Raw genomic sequence first — 18,556 nt, 5'->3', positions numbered from 1 at the left:
GTGTCTCAGAGTGCAGACCACAGATACTGTGCATCAAGTTACCCTGCACCCAACAGGAACTCTCAGCGGAGAAAATAAATGTTGGTCAACCTGTGCTCTTCATGCTCAGAAGGTTTATGATTCCACTCTTTTCCCCCCAGATTCTTTAACTTATAATAAAATGATCTGAAGTTCTTCTGGGCTAGGGCAGTTTGGGGGTCTAAGTGAGATGACATGTATAATTCTTGTCCTTATAGCTTATACACCTTTATGATAGCAGAACTTCAACCTCATCTTTATATCAAGTAGGATTGTTTAGATTTTAAAATAAGTTGAGAAAAGGGGGAAGGAGAACAAAGGAAGATGCTCTAATTACTTAACTAAACACTAAAAGATACTGGCAAGAATGCCTGTGATGACATATCTGAGATGCCCAGTCTTCCTTGTCTAAAGTGTGAAACAAGAAGAAACAAGGACAAACAATGCAAGTAATTGAAAAGAGGAGGGCGCATGCCTTATTTTTGCAGGCACGAGCACTTTCTGATACCAGACTTCAGAATTAGGCTCATACCCCAGCATCAGCTGCACTGGACCAGAGCAGGTCTCTTTTTGGAAGGATTTCTCTCCCACAATTTGCAAACCAACCACAATGATGTTTGGTTTCTTGTTTTCCTTCCTGTGAGAGGAGGAGGATGTGGGCTATCATGCCCCATTTATTCTTCCCAACAAACCCATCAGATGAATTCCTCCGGGAAGGCAGTATTTGAGGGCAGAGAGAAACCAGGAATGCTGCATTAAAGGGGGTGCCCTTTCACGGATGTCACATTAGCAGTGAGAAATAAGCACCCCCACCCACCAGCTTGATTCAGGATGTCAAGTAATGTCACCAGGCTTAGCTCCCCACTCGACTTCCCCCGTGTGGTCTCAAGATGGCACCTGTGGTTCACTGAGTCACATCCGCCTTGGTTCACACAAGGTAGGGAAAGGATGAGCCTCCCCAAGAGTTTGAGCAAAAGCCTTGAGGTTTAATGTCTCCGGGGGATTCTAGGGACTCTGTGGGAGACTCACAGGCCCACACAGCAGCCATCGGCTGGCAGAGAGGTGGCTGGGGCGTTTATCTCCTTTTGCAGGGTGCCGGGCATTACTTTCCTGGAACCTCTAGCTCATGGTGGCTCGAGGGCAGAGCAAGCAGCCAGAGGTGATGGGAACAGGTGTTGGCATTTGGAGCCTGTGTGCACAGAAGGATGAGAAGTGAGAGACACAGCAGACACTGAGGGGACAGGGCATGGGTGATCTGTGAGCTGGCAGCAGCCACCGCGTCCCCAACAGCTAGCGAAGACTGCAGCTTTCAAAGAACAATTTCTTTTTTTCAACTTCTACTCTCCCAACGAAAGTTCTGCAGTCCTCAGGACTCCATTTCAGGTGGGGCCCAAGTGAGAGTCCCCTCTAACAACTGTCTGGGAAAATGTTAACCTACAGTCTCCTTATCCTTAAACAAGAATGACAGTACCTACTTCTTGGAATCGTTGTAAAGATTAATGATGATAAATGCATCTAAGTCACTCAACACAATGCCCAACACAAAGCCAATATTCAAACAAACATTAGCCATTTGTAAGAACACCGGCAGTAGCAGTGTAATCTAATTAATCAGCTGTCAACTGTCTTCTGGCATTTTGGCTGCTTTGTCTGGAGCTGGGGGCTGGGATGGGGGTGGGTTGGAGAATAAAGGAAAGGCAGGACATGTGTGCTCATTGACCTTGGACTTCCCAGCCCAGTAGGTTTTTGAAATTTCTTATTTTGAAATCACTGTAGATTCAGAGGAAGTTACAAAGAATGCAGAATGGTCCCTTTACCTTTCATTTAGTTCCTCCCCCAACCATGGTTACATCTTTGGTAATTATGGAAAAATATCACAGGCAGGAAATTGACACCATACAGTGTGTGTGTGTCCTTTCATCACATATGTAGATTTGTGTGGCCACCTCCAAGACCTTCTGCCCGAACGCCACGGCAATCACACCCTTCCTTCACCCTCTCATGCTTCCAGAAATCACTAATTTCTCCATCTCTATCACTGTACCAATTAACACATATTGTATAAATGGAATCATACAGGGCTCTATGGGGACTGGTAACAATGCCCTTGGGATCCATCCAAGTCATTTCATGCATCAGCAGTAAGCGCCTTTTAACTCCTGAGTGGCATTCCATGGTGTACTCAGTATCAGAGTTAACTACTTACTTGTTGCGGGTGTGTTAGTTGTTCAAGCTTTGGGCTATTACAAAACAAGCTTTTATGGACAATCATGTGAGGCAGTGGTCCCCAATCTTTTTGGCTTCAGGGACCAGTTTCGTGGAAAACAATTTTTCCATGGGCTGAGGAGGAGGGGTGGGGGATATTTCAGGATGATTCAAGGGCACTACAGTTATTGTACACTTTATTTTTATTTTATTACATCAGCTCCACCTCAGATCATCAGGCATTAGATCCCAGAGGTTAGGGACCATTGATGTAAGATTTATGTGTGGAACTAAATTTTCATTTCTCTAAGTTAAATGTCCAGGAGCTCAATTGCTGAGTTATGTGGCAAAGCATATTTTAAGATTAAAAAAGAAAGAAACTGCCAAGGTTTTCCAGAGTGGATGTATTATAATGTTCCTCTGTCTCTGGACACGGGCTTCTCTGTGGCCCGGTGGTAAAGACTTCCCCCGCCAGTGCAGAAGACACAGGAGATGCAGGTTCGATCCTTGTGTTGAGAAGATCCCCTGGAGGAGGAAATGGCAACCCACTCCAGTATTCCTGCCTGGGAAATCCCATGGGCAGAGGAGCCTGGTGGGCTACAGACAACAGGGGTGCAAAAGAGTCAGACACAACTTAGAGGCTATATAGCAATATCATCTCTGGTGACAATCCGTGCTCTGAGGTCAACTTCATCTGATACTAATGTAGGCTCTCATGCTTTCAATGAATGCTTGCCTAATAAAACTTTTTTCACCCTTTTATTTTCAACCTACTTATATCATTATGTTTAAGGAAAGCTTCTTGTAGACAGCCTACAGTTGGGTCGTTTTCTAAATCCACTCTATCAATCTCTTTTGATTGGCTCATTGAGACAATTTACACATGACTTGTATGTACCATGCATATAATTATTAATATGTCAGTGACTATGTCTATTTTGCTATTTGTTCTCTGTTCTCTCTGCTTTTTATTTGTTTTATTTTTCCTGTGAGTTTCTTGGACATTTTTTAAAAGAATTCCACTTGTATGTATCTATACTGTTTTTGTTTTTTTGCATGTATTTTTATACTGTTTTTGCTATGTTTCTCCACATACACTTTTTAGTGGTCACTCTAGATATTACATTACGTATATATAATTTGGTTTACTCGCATCAATATTCTACCAGTTTGAGAGACGTGTAGACAGTTTATCTCCATTTATATTCCATTTCTAGAAGTCAGCCACTAGGCGGAACTCGGCTGGGATGTTAGGATCTGGACAGAGAGGTTTCCTGGAGGCTCTTGGCCTGTGGCAGGGTGATAAGATGCCATTTCATCGGACTCTCACTCTGATCAATGAGGGAGCAAGGGTAGCAGGCAGTGCCAGGTCCCCAGGCAGCCCTCTAGGACATCAGATTTGCAAAACTGGACATCCCTCTTTTTTTGCACAACAATTTCCCCACCTTTAACCCTTTACCTCCATTCTCTCTTCTGACTCAGGACCTTCTGGCAAATGTGAGGTTCTTGCTCGAGTGTTTACTTTTCCCCTTTGAAAACACTCTCTCCAGTTACCATTATGACTTCTGGTGAGACCCAGTCCCCAGGGAGGAGGCCAGCTGGTCCGGGGGCAGCGCTCAGCCCAAAGCCGATCCACTAGTGGTTAAGGGCGCATCTTTTCTGCTCGACTTGTGAGTTGCATGAGGGAAGACACCATGGGTCTCACTCCCCCAGCCGTGAGCCCGAGAGAGGCTCAAAAACCCTCTGTCAAGAAAAGCTCCCACAGCCAGCCCAAGATAGGGTTCTTGGAAAGGCCTGCTGGCAAGCCTGGCCTTGGCTGGAGCCTGGGAACTTGGATGATAAACCATTCCGATGCTGATATAAAACTTTCAAAAAAAAAAAAAACTTTCTTTCAGCGATAAGAGGGCCTCACTATGTCTACAATGTTTATACAAACAATGGGGTTTATGCTGAGCACCTGTTTTCTTTCCGCAAATCCGCGATTTCGGTACATGCTGGGCAGAGGCTGCCCATGTGAACAGCACCAAGTCCCCAGGGAGATTCCCTGGCACACATCCCATCGAATTCCTAGAGGAATGAGGGGTGTCCCATGTGGTGGCCCTGAGAAGGGATGCTGGAATCCTGAGCCTGATGTCGGTGATGTCTCCCCCAGAGCTTCTTCCCTGTGCTGATTTTGTCCTGTATCCGTCACTGCAATAATCACATCCCGGAGCACCCTGAGAGTCCTCCCAGTGAATTCCTGAGCCTGGAGGTGGGTGCTGGGACCCCTGACGTACTCACAGAGACTAGTGGCAGTCATAGAGTTATCAATGCATGGGGCAGAAACTGGGCCCTCCAAGCTCAGGCCAGTCAGAAGGTACCTGAACTAAGAAAAGCTCAGAGATGTGACTGAGGGTGGGAACTAAGTTATGAGGTTCCCCCAAAGAATTAACCGCCTTCTGCTCAAATGGCATCAGCTGCCTAAAGACCACTGACTCCGTGCATGAGTGTGAGTGCACATGGGAGAGTTTTGGGTGGCCATGAGTGTGCACGTGTATATGAGTGTGGACGAGATCTCGATGAGGGATATGAGGGCCTGGCAGATTCTACAGCACAAAGCACCCAGCACAGCGGCCCCAGGGTCCATCAAGGATCTTTGCACATGTGCATCTATACATCCAGGCATGAGTTGTTCCAGAGCTGGTAATGATTCATCCAGGGTAGAGTGTACACCAAAAAGTCACAAATGAAACTCTGTGAGAGAAGAGAGAAAACAGCCAGCTTTCAGGAAAATGGTTCTTAAAGATGACAAGAAGTTTCTGCCCCTGACCCCCGCCCCTGCCTGGGGAGTCTGGACCCTGCGCTGAGGCCTGACCACATGGGCAAGGTGGGTTTTGCTCGCTGGCACATGCTGGGGGCGAAGGGGGTGTCCAAGTCAGCAGAGGACTGTCATCCTGGGCTCCCCGACCCGGTCCTCCTGCACTTCCCTCCCGGGCGCAGAGAGAGAGACCCTCAGGCCTGCCAACTTGCAGGAGGGACCAGGAGGAGGTCAGAGGTAGGGAGACAAGGAGGAGACTGGACAATCCAGAGGGACCCGGGGATGCGGACCAAGACAGAACAAGGTCCCCAAGGAAAGTAAAGCCACTTCCACCTGAGGTCCAGGGAGTGGACCAGGTGGGCAAGGGGTCTGGCAGCCCAGAGACCTGGGGCTGGGGCAGTGCCAGCCCAGGGTGCAGAGGTGCCCAGTTACAGTGCTTCCCTTTTCTCCTCCCCACCCCGGGTGCCACCTGTGGCATCAGGCAGCCCCGTGGCCGAGTCCTGGCTCTGCCCCAGCCACAGGGCCCCTGACACCGATCCATGTTTCCTTGTGCAATGTTTACTGCCCCCTTGACTGGAGCCCCTCGTCAGCTGCTTGTCAGCACACACCTTCTTCAGATTCTTCTTGGTCTGAATGGGGCATGAGCGGTTTTTCGTGCCGTTCCTCTTGCACTTGGTCCGGCTAATCTTCACAGTAATCAGGTACTCCACGCCCGTCGTCAGCTACCAAGAAGCAAAGGCTGTTAGCTTTGACTCCCAGCATGGCTGACACTCTCCCGGAGGAGCTGGGACAGGAGAAGAGCTTCAGGAGCCTCCGTCCCTGGTCCAATCCTGGGGCTCAGCCTCCTCCCTACCTGCCGGAGGATGCCCAGTGCCCCCTGATCACCACCTGGGATGTGCGATGCCCAGTCCTTGCTCTGTACCCGCTCTACTGCTGCAGCCACAGGTGGCTTCTTACCTGTCTCCCTCACATCCTTGGGACCAGGGAGGCAACCTGGCTGCAGTCCCATCATGCAGCCAAGTCTGCACTGTGGTCCTCAGAACACGTGGATGGAGCCATATGGGCTAGTCTAGTTCCTGGGCTCTGCCCCTGTCCTCATCTTCCCTCCCTGCTGCCTTGTCTCAAAGTTAGTGGTCAAAGCGGTGAGAAGGCTGGGCACTCTGTGGGGTGGCTCCTGGAAGGACAGGCCCCAGAAAACCTCAGGGCAGAGAAGCAGGGGAAGGGAACTGGGATAGGAGCACCATCCTGATCCCGGCGACCCCTGGAAGGATGTCAGGACATGGGCCCGGTCCGACATCAGGATTCAGGGCTCCTGGCTGTTCATCTAAGGATCGCTCCAACCAGCTAGCGAGACTGGTACCAAGAGTTTTCTCACTGACACTCAGCACACCCTGCATGTGTGAAGAATCTAGAAGGCTAGCTTAAAGGTAACCAACCTTTTAGCGTGCTTGGGCTCGCCTGCTCAGTTGCTCAGTCGTGTCCAACTCTTTGTGACCCCATGGACCATAACCCCTCGGGCTCCTCTGGCCACAGGATTCTCCAGGCAAGAGTACTGGAGTGCATTGCCATTTCCTTCTCCAGGGTATCTTCTCGACCCAAGGATCGAAGTCAGGTCTCCTGTATTGCAGGCAGATTCTCTTTTTGTGTGTGCAAGCAGATTCTTCGCCATCTGAGCCACCAGGGAAGCTTGAGTGTGCTCCATGTTTTCTCATTGTTAGACTTATTTGTTAAATCATAATAGGAATGATTGTGATGATACAAATGTTTTCACAGGTGCTACTTCACTCTTATTCAGCCCACTTCGAAGGTCAGGAAGCTGAGGCCTGGAGAGTCTGGATGGCGCTTGACCAAGATCCCACAATTAGGAGGAGCTGGGTGTCAAAACCAGAAGGGGCACTGGGAGCCCAGCAAAGACGGCCACCGTGTCCCCTCCCTGCCCACTGTGAGGCACAGATGGAAGCAGTCAATGGGCAGCGCACAGGCCTGCCCAGGGGCCTGGCCCCAGTCACCCAGCCCCTCAGGGGCACACTCTCTGTCCACTAACCTGGCTGAGTGACATCAGAAGTTCGCTTGTAAACAATTACTTGAGTTAACTGTTAGTAATAGAGGACCAACAGTCCATGCGGTTGCAAAGAGTCGGACACGACTGAGCGACTTTCGCTTTCACTTCACTTTCACCAACTCTGTTACTGGCCTCCTGGAGTTCCGCTTTATCCCAGGGACCAACAGGGGGAAGAAAAGGCCACCTTGGGCAGAATGTGGCGAGTGGCCGCCACCTAGTGGCCACGTCAGCTCAGTGTCCTCGGGCCTGTATGCTGCCGTCGCGCAGCAGGAGTGATTCAGGTACCCAGCTGGTGTCCACGCCCGGTGAGGCCCTTTGGGTCATACCAGCACTGCCTGACGGTCCGCCCCACCCTGGGCTCCATTCCTGTCGCTCCTCTCTCTAACTGGAGCCTTGATCTCCAAGTCAGTCATTCCCCAAATCCAGCAAATCAAACCAAGGTGTATTACTGTCGCCATCCTAATTCATAGAGTTTACTCTCTAACCTTGAGGGCAGGCTGGACCAACAGAAGTGTTTTTTAAAGCAGCTTTGCTTTCCTCTATTATCCTTCAACTGATGTATTTCAGAGAAACTTTATATGTTAAACAAAATGAGAGAGGATGGGTAATTCCAGGCTCGGAAAGGGACCCAACTAGAGGCCCTCTGTATCATTCTGGGTTTCTCAAGGACACAGCTACTATCTCCAGATCCATATTTTCAAGCTGTGGACATGAATGCTTATATTTTGCCAAAAGAGAGGAATAATAAAGGCAATGAAACCATCCTCGGTTGCTGTCCCTCTGGCCAATTTCTGAATGAAACCAATTCTTCCCCCCAGAAGAGTAGCTAAGAAGCTCAGAGGATACTCAGGGGGCTCGGGGTCTGAAGGACCCTGCAGGGCCAGCTCCCAGGAAGCCGCCCCCAACCCCAGCCCTCTCTGAAGCCACACCTGTGCCGCTGTCTCACCTGCACCTGGCTGCGGAGCAGCTTGTCTACGCCGAACAGGTAGGAGTCGTTGCTGTTGTTGTTGTAGTTCTCCAAGAAGAAGGTGAGCGTGGCGTTCACGTTCCTTGGGCTCTCGGAATCCTGGAAGCCCAGCCACTGCTGATGCCGACCCAGCACGAGCGCCAGGGCTGCCAGCAGCAGCAGTGGGTTCCCCCAGCATCCAGCTCCCATCTCTGTGGTCTCTTCTCCACGGGGCTTTGCAGGTAGGAAGGTGCAGCCACGTCCACTCACTTGCTCTCCCTGCTGCCCTCACCAATGCAGGTTTCCACGGGAGATGCCTGCCTGTGTGAAACCAAGGACCGAGACCTTGACCCCTTCTTTCCGGGGCTTGCCCGTGACTTGACCGGAGGACCCGCCAGGGACCTGCAGAGGGTCATTCACTTTTCTCACCCCCTGGGTTTCTCAGTAACTGAGGCAAGTATGATTTCTAAATGCCTCTCTCCCCCTTCATACCCTACTAGGAGGAAAGCCCCCAGGACAGACCCCGCAGGCAAGAAGAGGTGATGTATCAGACAGAGAAGGGGTTTCCCTGGTGGCTCAGATGGTAAAGAATGCGCCTGCAATGCAGGAGACCTGGGTTGGATCCATGGCTTGGGAAGAGCCCCTGGAGAAGGGAATAGCTACTCACTCCAGTATTTTTGCCTAGAGAATTCTATGGACAGAGGAGCCTGGCAGGCTATAGTCCACAGGGTCACAAAGACTCAGACGTGATCAATTCCTTTCACTTTCTTTCATCAGATGGAAAAGAGTCTGTCTGTGGGACTGGGGGAAGGTTACAGAGAAGGTGATGCTTGAACTGGGATGCAAGGGATGAGGGCCTGATACCTTCCAATTACCTACAGTGGGTTCCAGCCGTCCAGGCCAGCGATCCACTATTTCCTGTGCTTCCCTTTTGGCACTGGCTCTCTGCCATCCACTGACCACAGAGTTCTGCTGCTGGATCCAAGTGTGCCTGCAGGCCCCAGTGCTAGCCCTTACCATCTTGGTGTGACCCCAGCAGAGCTTTGTGAGGTAACCCTGGCCTTTCTATGAGGGAGCAATGAGCTGTGAGCCTTGTTTAGAAATTAAATCCTGCAGTCCCCCAGAGGTTAGGTATTACCTGTGCAGGAGGGGAAATTTCCTCTCCACTCTTTGGGTTTCTGTCTGGGCCTAAGAATGAAATTGACAGAAGCCAGATTAACAGGAGAAAGGCAACCAACTTTCTGGGCTTTCATGAATACCTGGGAGCCTCCGCAAGAAAGTGAAGATCCAGAGAAGCGACCAGAGTAGGGAGCTTTCATAACTTGTAGACACAGTAAAACTGTGAAGTAACCAAGATGAAGGAGTTGAGTTCAGGGTACCTTATGGTGCAGGGGTAACAGGTTAGTTTATGCAGACTCCTTGGCTCTGTGTTCCGGTCTCCAGCTACAGGACAACCTCTGTCCTCATGTGCAGGGAGGGGATGGTTTCACTTGGTACATTTATCTCCTGCTTCAGGAAGGAAGGGCCAATGGGGAGGTCAGAGTGACCTTCCTGCTTCTACCATTTTTTCAGACTCCTCCGGCTTAAGACCATCTTTGGGCCAAGGTGCCGTATTTGGGGATAGCTTGTCCTAAACCCCATCACCAGCACCCATAAGCCGATAAGAGCTCCCTGTGCTTCAAACACTCACCGAAGTGGGATCCTGAATGGCATTCTGCCCCAGACAAAGAACTCTAGTGGGACAATTATGAAATGTGGATAAGGTCTGTAGATTAATAGCGTAAAACTGTTGACATGAATAACCAATAACCCATCTATAATGGGGATAGAAAAGGGCTCTGTCTGAGATAAACTGAGGAGTATATCCAGAGACACAACACCTCAGATGACTCTGAGGAACTTCTGGGAAGAAGCATGGCTGTCAGTAGTTTTATGTCGTATTAGAACAAAGAACATCAAACCAGTCAGGGATACATGCCTGCAGGGTTTCAAAAAAACTGGATCAGCAAGTATACAGAGAGTCAGTTCAGCTGTGGCCCTGGGAGGAGTCTTATTATCAAGGAGTCTCAACATTGGCATCCTAGGAAGGGAGGCATTTATCTCTTATCTTCAGATGTTATAAACTTCTGGACAGTCTGCCCTTTTCTTTAGCGATTAAAGCAGATATACAGTGTATGTCTGATGGGTCACAAACAGGCTGTTTTAATTAGCATAAAATTCAACACAACTCATATGTAAGCCTGGGGATTCCCTGGTGGCTCAGACAGTAAAGCGTCTGCCTACAATGCAGGAGACCAGGGTTTGATCCCTGGGTTGGGAAGATCCCCTGGAGAAGGAAATGGCAACCCACTCCAGTACTCTTGCCTACAAAATTCCATGGATGGAGGAGCCTGGTGGGTTACAGTCCATGGGGTCGCAAAGAGTCGGACACAACTGAGTGACGTCACTTCATATATAAGCCAGGATGACTAACTCCTACTTCAATATGTGAGCATTTCTTCTGTGAATACAAATGTTAACTCTTTGGTTTCCACCATCGTCCTAGAATTAACACAGGATGGTAGCATGCAGGGATGGGAGAACTTGATGCTATTGTTGTAACCTTTTTGTAAGTCTGAACTGACTTCGAAATAAACATTAAAATGTTCAAAAATAAATACATAGGATCTTAGTCATTGAGAAGCAGCTTGATATGGTGAGGGAGACCCAGGTTTGTAATTGGCTGTGCTGGGGTCTTTGCTGGGTTCTAGGGGAGCTGGTTCATCTCCTTAGCTTCAGATTCTTCATCTATAAGGTGAAAACGGGGAAAAAGACTCATCTCAGATTAGGGTGGAGACAATGAAGGGAGGAACCTGTTCTCAAGCCAGGAACACCCTCCTCCATGATTCTGCCATGACTCTGAACACACACGCCCATGGCCCGTTGGACCCCAAGTGTCCTGGAACCTAGACCACTCTCCAGTGTGAAAGTCTTACTATACTTGGCAGGGTGTCCTCCCAGACCCCATGGCTTCATGATTTGTCCAGCTCAGGGAGGCGGCAGCCTCAACAATACTTGAGCCCGGATGGCAGGTGTGCAATCATGAAACAGATACAGAAGGATTCTGAGTGATGTACGAGAGAGCTTGGGTCTGGACCAGCTCAGCCCACCCCAGACGTCTAGATGTACAGCCACCCTGGATACACCACCAGTCTGTGGACCTGGGGAGGGGAAGGTGATATCCAAGGGCCGTGTTAGGAAACCCACAAACATATCAAATAGATTTGCTTAAGAAATGTGGGCTGATTATATGCATGGAATAAGGGGAGAACAGGGGCCCTGGTCAAACGCCAGGAAGAGGAAAACGAGAATGAACACATCCAAGGAAAAGGAGGAAGTGGGAAGAAGGAGGAGGCCTCATCAAGTCTATGCCTAAGGGGAAAAAAGAGCCTTGGTCACATCTGTGAAATGAGGAAGTAGCAGTGCTCTAGTTCTTTCCAAGAGTAAGGATGAAACAGGGCAAATCATGGACCAACAGGAACACAGCATCCTGGTCCTGTCCATGGAAAGTGAGGAACAGGGACTGGACGACATCCCTGGGGCAAGACGAGTCAGGCAGCAGTGTTCCATCCACAAATCAGAGGGCTGAGATGGGTTGTTTCCACAGTTGAGGGAGAAGTTGAGGGCTTAGTCATGTCCATGTGATAAGTGGAAAGCAGAGGTGGTCCTGTCCATGGTAAAAGGGGAAACCAGGGCTTGGTGAAGACCATGGAACAGGGGGGAAGGTGGAACATGCTGCCGGGAAAAGCAACAACTTACTGTCCATAAAATAAGGGCAAATGGGGGCTCATCATGTCCATGAAACATGGTACAACTAGCAGAAGAAAAACACTCATAAAACTCACAGAAAGGGAAAGCCTGGGGCCCAATTGCTGTGTGTGGTTATGGGACAGTTGGGTGAAAACAGGAAATATACGGCCGTGGCAGGGGAGTAAGGGGGATCTGAAGCCTGGGCAAGTCCACAAGGTCAGAGGAAGGGGCCTGATCACATCCAGTGACAGAGCCTGACTAGACCACGCTGGGCAAAACCACTGCTCATCACACTATGGTCTGACTGGACACCTGAAGTGGGGGTGCCTTTGGTCCCCGAAGTGGAGCAGGTCCTGGGGCAGGGGGAGTCACATGGCTGGTGAGAGCCGAAGCCCTAGGGTGTCCGGCAGGTTCCAGGACAGGTTGTTCGGGAGCAGGCAGGCAGGTAGAGAGCACTCCCGCCTGGCCAGGCTGGGTGCAGACATCCCACGGGTCAGCTGTTGGTCTGATCTCACCATGGGGCCTGGGCCACTGTGAGAGGGACACCGCCCAGCAGGAGCCGAGTGTTGAGGTGGGGAGGCCTCGCCACGGTTGCTTGGCTGAGCTTCACCTTCTGAGTATGTAAAGTCAGTGTCACAGTAAAACAGCCTGTGGATGTTGAATCATAAGAGGTACAGAAGTGCCGGCACAGTGCCTGGGGCTGTTTGCACAAGAAGGAGCTGAGGCAGGTGAAACGGCCCTGGGCTGCCGGCCATTCCTTCCCTCCATCCCTCTGGAACGACTGGCCTGGGGCTGGGACATGGGTCATGGTGTTCCACTCTCCTAGTGACCTGCTTTGCTCCTGAGCCTCCCCTCCTCACTTTAGGGGAACAAATGAGGCCCTCCAAACAATAGGCTGGCCCCCTCTGGGTTCTGCTTTCCACCATCTTCTTGTTTGGTTTGTGTTTGACAAGCTCCTCCTTGTCCTCTGAACAGTCCTGCTCTGGCCTGGCTGCTGACCTGGATAGAATCCAGGCAGGAAGCCAATCGATTTGTGGTTCATCCTACTGCCAGAAGCCCTTCAAAGCAAGCCCAGCAAGGAGCAGCCCGAGCTGGATGAATGCCTGTCCAGAACGCTCCCAGTGGAGGCTATAGAAGGCACTGCCGGCCGCCAGCGGCTGCCCTGGTCCCTGGGCTGAGGCAGAAGGATGTGGCTGACCCTGGCCAGAGGCTTGCTGGTCCCCCATGTGCAGGCCAGCAGCAGACTGCCAGTGGTGGCAAGGCACCACCCTGAAAGGCCCAGGGGACGTTTGCTCTTTCCAGACTAAGACACCTAAGAAACCATGGGGCTCAGGAGGTCAGAGGTCACAGGGCCAGGCATTTTGTCTCCATGGGACTTCTGCCTGGGGTGGTGGGTTTTTCACATGCCATTGTCCTCATGCAAGCCTTCTACAGATGGTGTCCATAATCCTGTGATGTTGGTTTATCAGCTCCTAAGCAGGCTATAGTGAAGGATAAGGAAGCGTGCTGCAGTTCACGGAGTCATTTGTAAAAGAATGAAACTAGAACACTTTCTAACACCACACACAAAAATAAACTCAAAATGGATTAAAGATCTAAACGTAAGACCAGAAACTATAAAACTCCTAGAGGAGAACATAGGCAAAACACTCTCCAACATAAATCACAGCAGGATCCTCTATGACCCACCTCCCAAAATACTGGAAATAAAAGCAAAAATAAACAAATGGGACCTAATTAAAATTAAAAGCTTCTGCACAACAAAGGAAACTATAAGTAAGGTGAAAAGACAGCCTTCAGAATGGGAGAAAATAATAGCAAATGAAGCAACTGACAAACAACTAATCTCAAAAATATACAAGCAACTCCTGCAGCTCAATTCCAGAAAAACAAACAACCCAATCAAAAAATGGGCCAAAGAACTAAATAGACATTTCTCCAAAAAAGACATACAGATGGCTAACAAACACATGAAAAGATGCTCAACATCACTCATTATCAGAGAAATGCAAATCAAAACCACAATGAGGTACCATTTCATGCCAGTCAAAATGGCTGCGATCCAAAAGTCTACAAGCAATAAATGCTGGAAAGGGTGTGGAGAAAAGGGAACCCTCTTACACTGTTGGTGGGAATGCAAACTAGTACAGCCACTATGGAGAACAGTGTGGAGATTCCTTAAAAAAACTGAAAGTAGAACTGCCTTATGACTCAGCAATCCCACTGCTGGGCATACACACTGAGGAAACCAGAATTGAAAGAGACACGTGTACCCCAATGTTCATCGCAGCACTATTTATAATAGCCAGGACATGGAAGCAACCTAGATGTCCATCAGCAGATGAATGGATAAGAAAGCTGTGGCACATATACACAAAGGAGTATTACTCAGCCATCAAAAAGAATACAGTTGAAAGTTCTAATGAGGTGGATGAAACTGGAGCCTATTATACAGAGTGAAGACTCTGGCATTGAAACATGTATATCATATAAGAAACGAATCGCCAGTCCAGGTTTGATGCAGGATACAGGATGCTTGGGGCTGGTGCACTGGGATTACCCAGAGGAATGGTACGGGGAGGGAGGTGGGAGGGGGGTTGAGGATGGGAAACACATGTACACCTGTGGTGGATTCATGTTGATGTATGGCAAAACCAATACAATATTGTAAAGTAATTAGCCTCCAATTAAAATAAATTTAAATTAAAAAAAAAGAGTAGGACATGACTTAGCGACTGAACACCACCAACAAAGCAGGCTATGTCACTTAAACAGTGGTCAAGACCCATCCTGAAAACAAAGAAAGGGGACCCAGGCCCTGAAGGCCACTGGTGGCCATTGACTGGTTTCCTGTGAACATACCTCCATTCTCCCCAGGCCAACAGCAGCAAAAGCTGAAGAGGATCCAGACTTTGCTTCTGTAACCTTCAAGTCTTCAAGTTCTTTGCCCGTGTTTTCTATTTGGTTGTCAGTATTCCACTGATTTGTAATTTTTTTATCCTTAATAATAATGATTTGCGGGTAGGTGTGCTGCAAATATCCTTTCCTGGGTTGTGGTTTCTTCTTTCTGTTTGAGCTATGCTAAGTTGGTAAAAATACATGTTTACTGTTAATGATGTGTGTGTGTGTGTGTGTGTGTGTGTTAGTTGCTCAGTCTTGTCCGACTCTTAGTGACCTCATGGAATGTAGCCAGCCATGCTTCTCTGTCCATGGGATTCTCCAGTAAAGAATACTGGAATGGATTGCCATTCCCTTCTCTAGAGGGTCTTCCCGTCCCAGGAATCGAACCCTGGTCTCCTGCATTGCAGGCGGATTCTTTCCTGTTTGAGCTATAGAGGTCCTTAATGGAGTGAATGTATCAATTTTTTCTCTTACAGTTTGCAGTTCTGATGTCTATTTAGGAAATTAAGGTCATAAAGCTATTTTCCTGTATTTTCACTTAAAACTTCTTAAAGTTTTAGTTTAGCATTTCATATTTATGTTCATACCTATCAAGATTTTCTCTTTTTTTGCATGGTGTGTTTACTAATGTTTGTTTAGAATTTTTGTATCCAAGTTCATAAGTGAGACTGGCTCCAAATTGTCCTTTCTCACACTGACCTTTTCTGTTCTGGGTTTTAAGGTTATATGGGCTTCAGACAATGACCTGGGGAGCATGTCTATCTGGGTCCCTGCAGGACATACTAGCAAAAGGAGGGCTTACTTATGGGGGTACCTGCAATGCTGTGGGCGAAGGAACCCAGGGCACAGGACTGTCATTTCCTGCAGGATGAAGGGAGCCTCAGATGGTCACCTGACCAGGAGACCAAGGAAAACTGCCATGATGTATCTTACCTTCTGCCCTCCACCTCTGGCTGGGCATCTTTGGGCCAAACACAACAGGAAGTCAGAGGTCATGGCCCCATGGATGCAGTCCGTACAGGTCAGAACCACAGAGCAGACGGCACCACGAGGCGGCTGGTGAGTGGGGCTGGGGGTAAGGTGGTCTGACATGGAGAGATCTCCCTGCTTTCATTCTCGGGAAGAGTTGATAGATTATTTTTATTTTTTTTGTCCATTGCTTTTGGGGAATGGGAAGAGAGATTCCCTGATTTGACTTCATTGTCAACCAGACACCCTCCCAAAGTGGTTGAGTTTCACCATTAGAGGTAGTTCTGTAAAGTCAGTAGAGATCCTGAATTAACAAAGACTGAACCATCATCCTGCCCCACCTTTCAACCCCCAGGGAAATGCAGGTTTGCTTCCCGTGTTGGTCACCCATCAGTATGTAACCTTCTTGCACACAACATATTTCATTTGATTTGACATCTCAGTGACTTGTTACATGGACTCACAGCCCACACTCCCACAACTCATGCCTGAATGAAGCTCATCCAACACACGTGTTTTCTCTGGAGGGCACAGTCCAGCCTTCTCCCCTGAAGACACCAGACAGCACTTCAGCGTGGTGCTTGGGGGACAGTTTAAATAGTGAAATCACCAACAGGAAGTACAAAGTGGGGAAAACATGGCACTAAATAGATGACGAGAAGTACATTGATTTGTAACGAGAGCAGCATGGTCTTGTCCTCATGAGTGTCAGGCATGCCAAGGTCTCCTGCTCTGCCCAGGTCCACAAATGACTGGAAAAGTACCCTGGAATTGATTTGGTTACAAAGAGATTTTTAAGGAGTAGGCACAGCGGCAAGTATGGAATCCGTGGGCAACAGGCATCACACGTTTCCTGATCCTATCACCTGTGCAGAGCATGGAGGGGAAGAGACCCCACACCCTAGAGCAGCCAGGTCCACGTGACTGCTTCTGGGAAAGCCTTTCTTGTATCTTGGGATGGACTTGAGTATTTTGGTAACAGCCAAATGTGACAAAACTCAAATATGCCACAATGGTGAATTGATATGTTACACTCGGTGCATCAACTGGATGCTCTAGAATAGTAGTGTTCTTTCTTCTTTGATAGGCATATAGTTGTTCTAACAATGTTGTGTCAGTTTCTGCTGTACAACAAAGTGAATGAGCTAGCTGCATACATATATGCCCTCCCTCGTGGGCCTCCCTCCCACCCTCTGCATCCCATCCATCTAGGCCGTCGTAGAGCCCCAAGCTGAGCTCCTTGTGTTATACAGCAGCTTCCTGCTACCTGTTTTACACACAGCAGGGCACGTACATCAATCCCACTCTCACAGTTCATCCCACTCCTCACCATTCCATGTCTACTAGTCAATTTCCTACGTGTTTCTTAAACACATACTTCCTAGTCTCCAGCTTCAGGAAATGCCGACACAGAGAGCTAGGGGGTTAGGGATCGGTATTTCTTGAACATCCTTTGGGAACTGCTTTAATCAACACGCTGATGCTGCCCTTGGAGCTTCTGGGTTGGTCCCGCCACCAAATCCACAGAGGTTGCTCTGCTTCTCAGATGCTCATGCCCACTTTTTGCAGTTTTTCTCTTTACTCCACATTGAGTATTGCCTCTAATTTCCTGCCTCCTCCTTTCCCAATCCTGCTCCAAATTAGTTTTTTTGAAGTCAAAATGGATGTAGTTAAAATAAATAAACTCCACCTGAGAATCTAAGGCTTCCTTCTGCCTCTGAAGTGCCTGCACTGTAGGAACTCTTGACATATGCTTTAGTGACCTTTCTGTCTAGGAGTTTGACCCCATTTGCCTTGCTCTGTCAAGACAGGCTTCATTTTCTTAGATGTATTTTGTGTGCCAGTGCCCACAGTGTATGTATTAATAGTTTGAAGCTGTCACAAGTTCTCCTTTGGCAGTGACTTTCATAATCGCATCACTACCTTTGCTTTAGTATTCCCAAATATAAATGGTCTAGACTTTGCATTACAGAATAACTCCCTCTGGGACAGGCCGGGAAATCACTGGCACAGGAGAGCGTCTGTCTATGAATACTTCTCCTAGGAGAATAGACGTCGTCCTGGCAGGCAGAACTGTGTCCTAAGAAATCCACTGCACACTGTGGCCAGCATTATGTCAAGAATAAGAGAGCTCAATGGCTCGCGTCCATTGAAAAGAATTCAGTCAATAGAGGATTATGCACAGATGCTGTATATGGAAGTCTTCGGTTAACCAGGGAAGAAGACATTCACATGGAGACCGAAAACCAACTGTGAATTTGTCTTGGGGCAAATGCTTCCTTCTTAACTGCCTGGCTCTTCAGATAAACTGGGTCCTCCCTGGAGCTGAGGGTGGATGCGTGACCCTCGCAGGGTTAGGGCCGGTTTCCCGTGGCCGCCCTGCATCGCTCGCGGAGTTCGCGTGCGGTTGTGGTTTCCTGCGGGCACCCGGGCACCCGCCGTGTCCTCACCGCTCCGTTATCCCGCGCCCCCGGACCAACCCCTGGCCACGGTCGGTCGTCCTGGGCAAGGACTCCTGATGCAACGGGATGCTGCCGTTTCAGGCCGTCTTCCCTGGAAGTCGCGGGCCCTTTTCCATCTCCCGCATCTTTAAAGGCCAAACGCTCTCCTGGTCCGAAGGTCCTATAGAGAAAGTCAGGCACCCGCCTCCAGGTTCCAGCTGTCGGCCGGCTCTGCGCCCTTCAGGAAACGAGAGGGGACATCTCGCAGGCTCCCGCGGACCGAACGTGGACTACAACTCCCGATAGGCCGCGCGCCGCGCCTCGGCGCCCGGCCGCTGCGAGAGGACGGCCGTGGCACCGCCTGGACTACAACTCCCGCGAGGCCGCGCGCCGCGCCTCTGCGCCAGGCCGCTGAGAGAGGACTGGGA

At 49.3% G+C, this 18,556-nt stretch overlaps 1 protein-coding gene across 1 annotated transcript; it reads right to left on the bottom strand.

The window, feature by feature from the left end:
• Positions 1-4,872: 4,872 nt before the first annotated feature.
• CSTL1 (cystatin like 1) lies at positions 4,873-8,238 on the bottom strand. Its single transcript, XM_052650425.1, has 3 exons — positions 8,029-8,238; positions 5,629-5,742; positions 4,873-4,956 (listed from the first exon to the last, which is right to left on the bottom strand). The coding sequence occupies exons 1-3, from the start codon at positions 8,236-8,238 to the stop codon at positions 4,873-4,875; spliced, it is 408 nt and encodes a 135-aa protein (XP_052506385.1).
• Between the last annotated feature and the right edge of the window lie 10,318 nt (positions 8,239-18,556).

The sequence above is a fragment of the Budorcas taxicolor genome, chromosome 13 (assembly GCF_023091745.1).
Source record: "Budorcas taxicolor isolate Tak-1 chromosome 13, Takin1.1, whole genome shotgun sequence".
Taxonomy (NCBI): Eukaryota; Metazoa; Chordata; class Mammalia; order Artiodactyla; family Bovidae; genus Budorcas; species Budorcas taxicolor.
The sequence above is the reverse complement of the archived record's forward strand: the minus strand, read 5'-3'. Positions and strand labels throughout refer to the sequence as shown.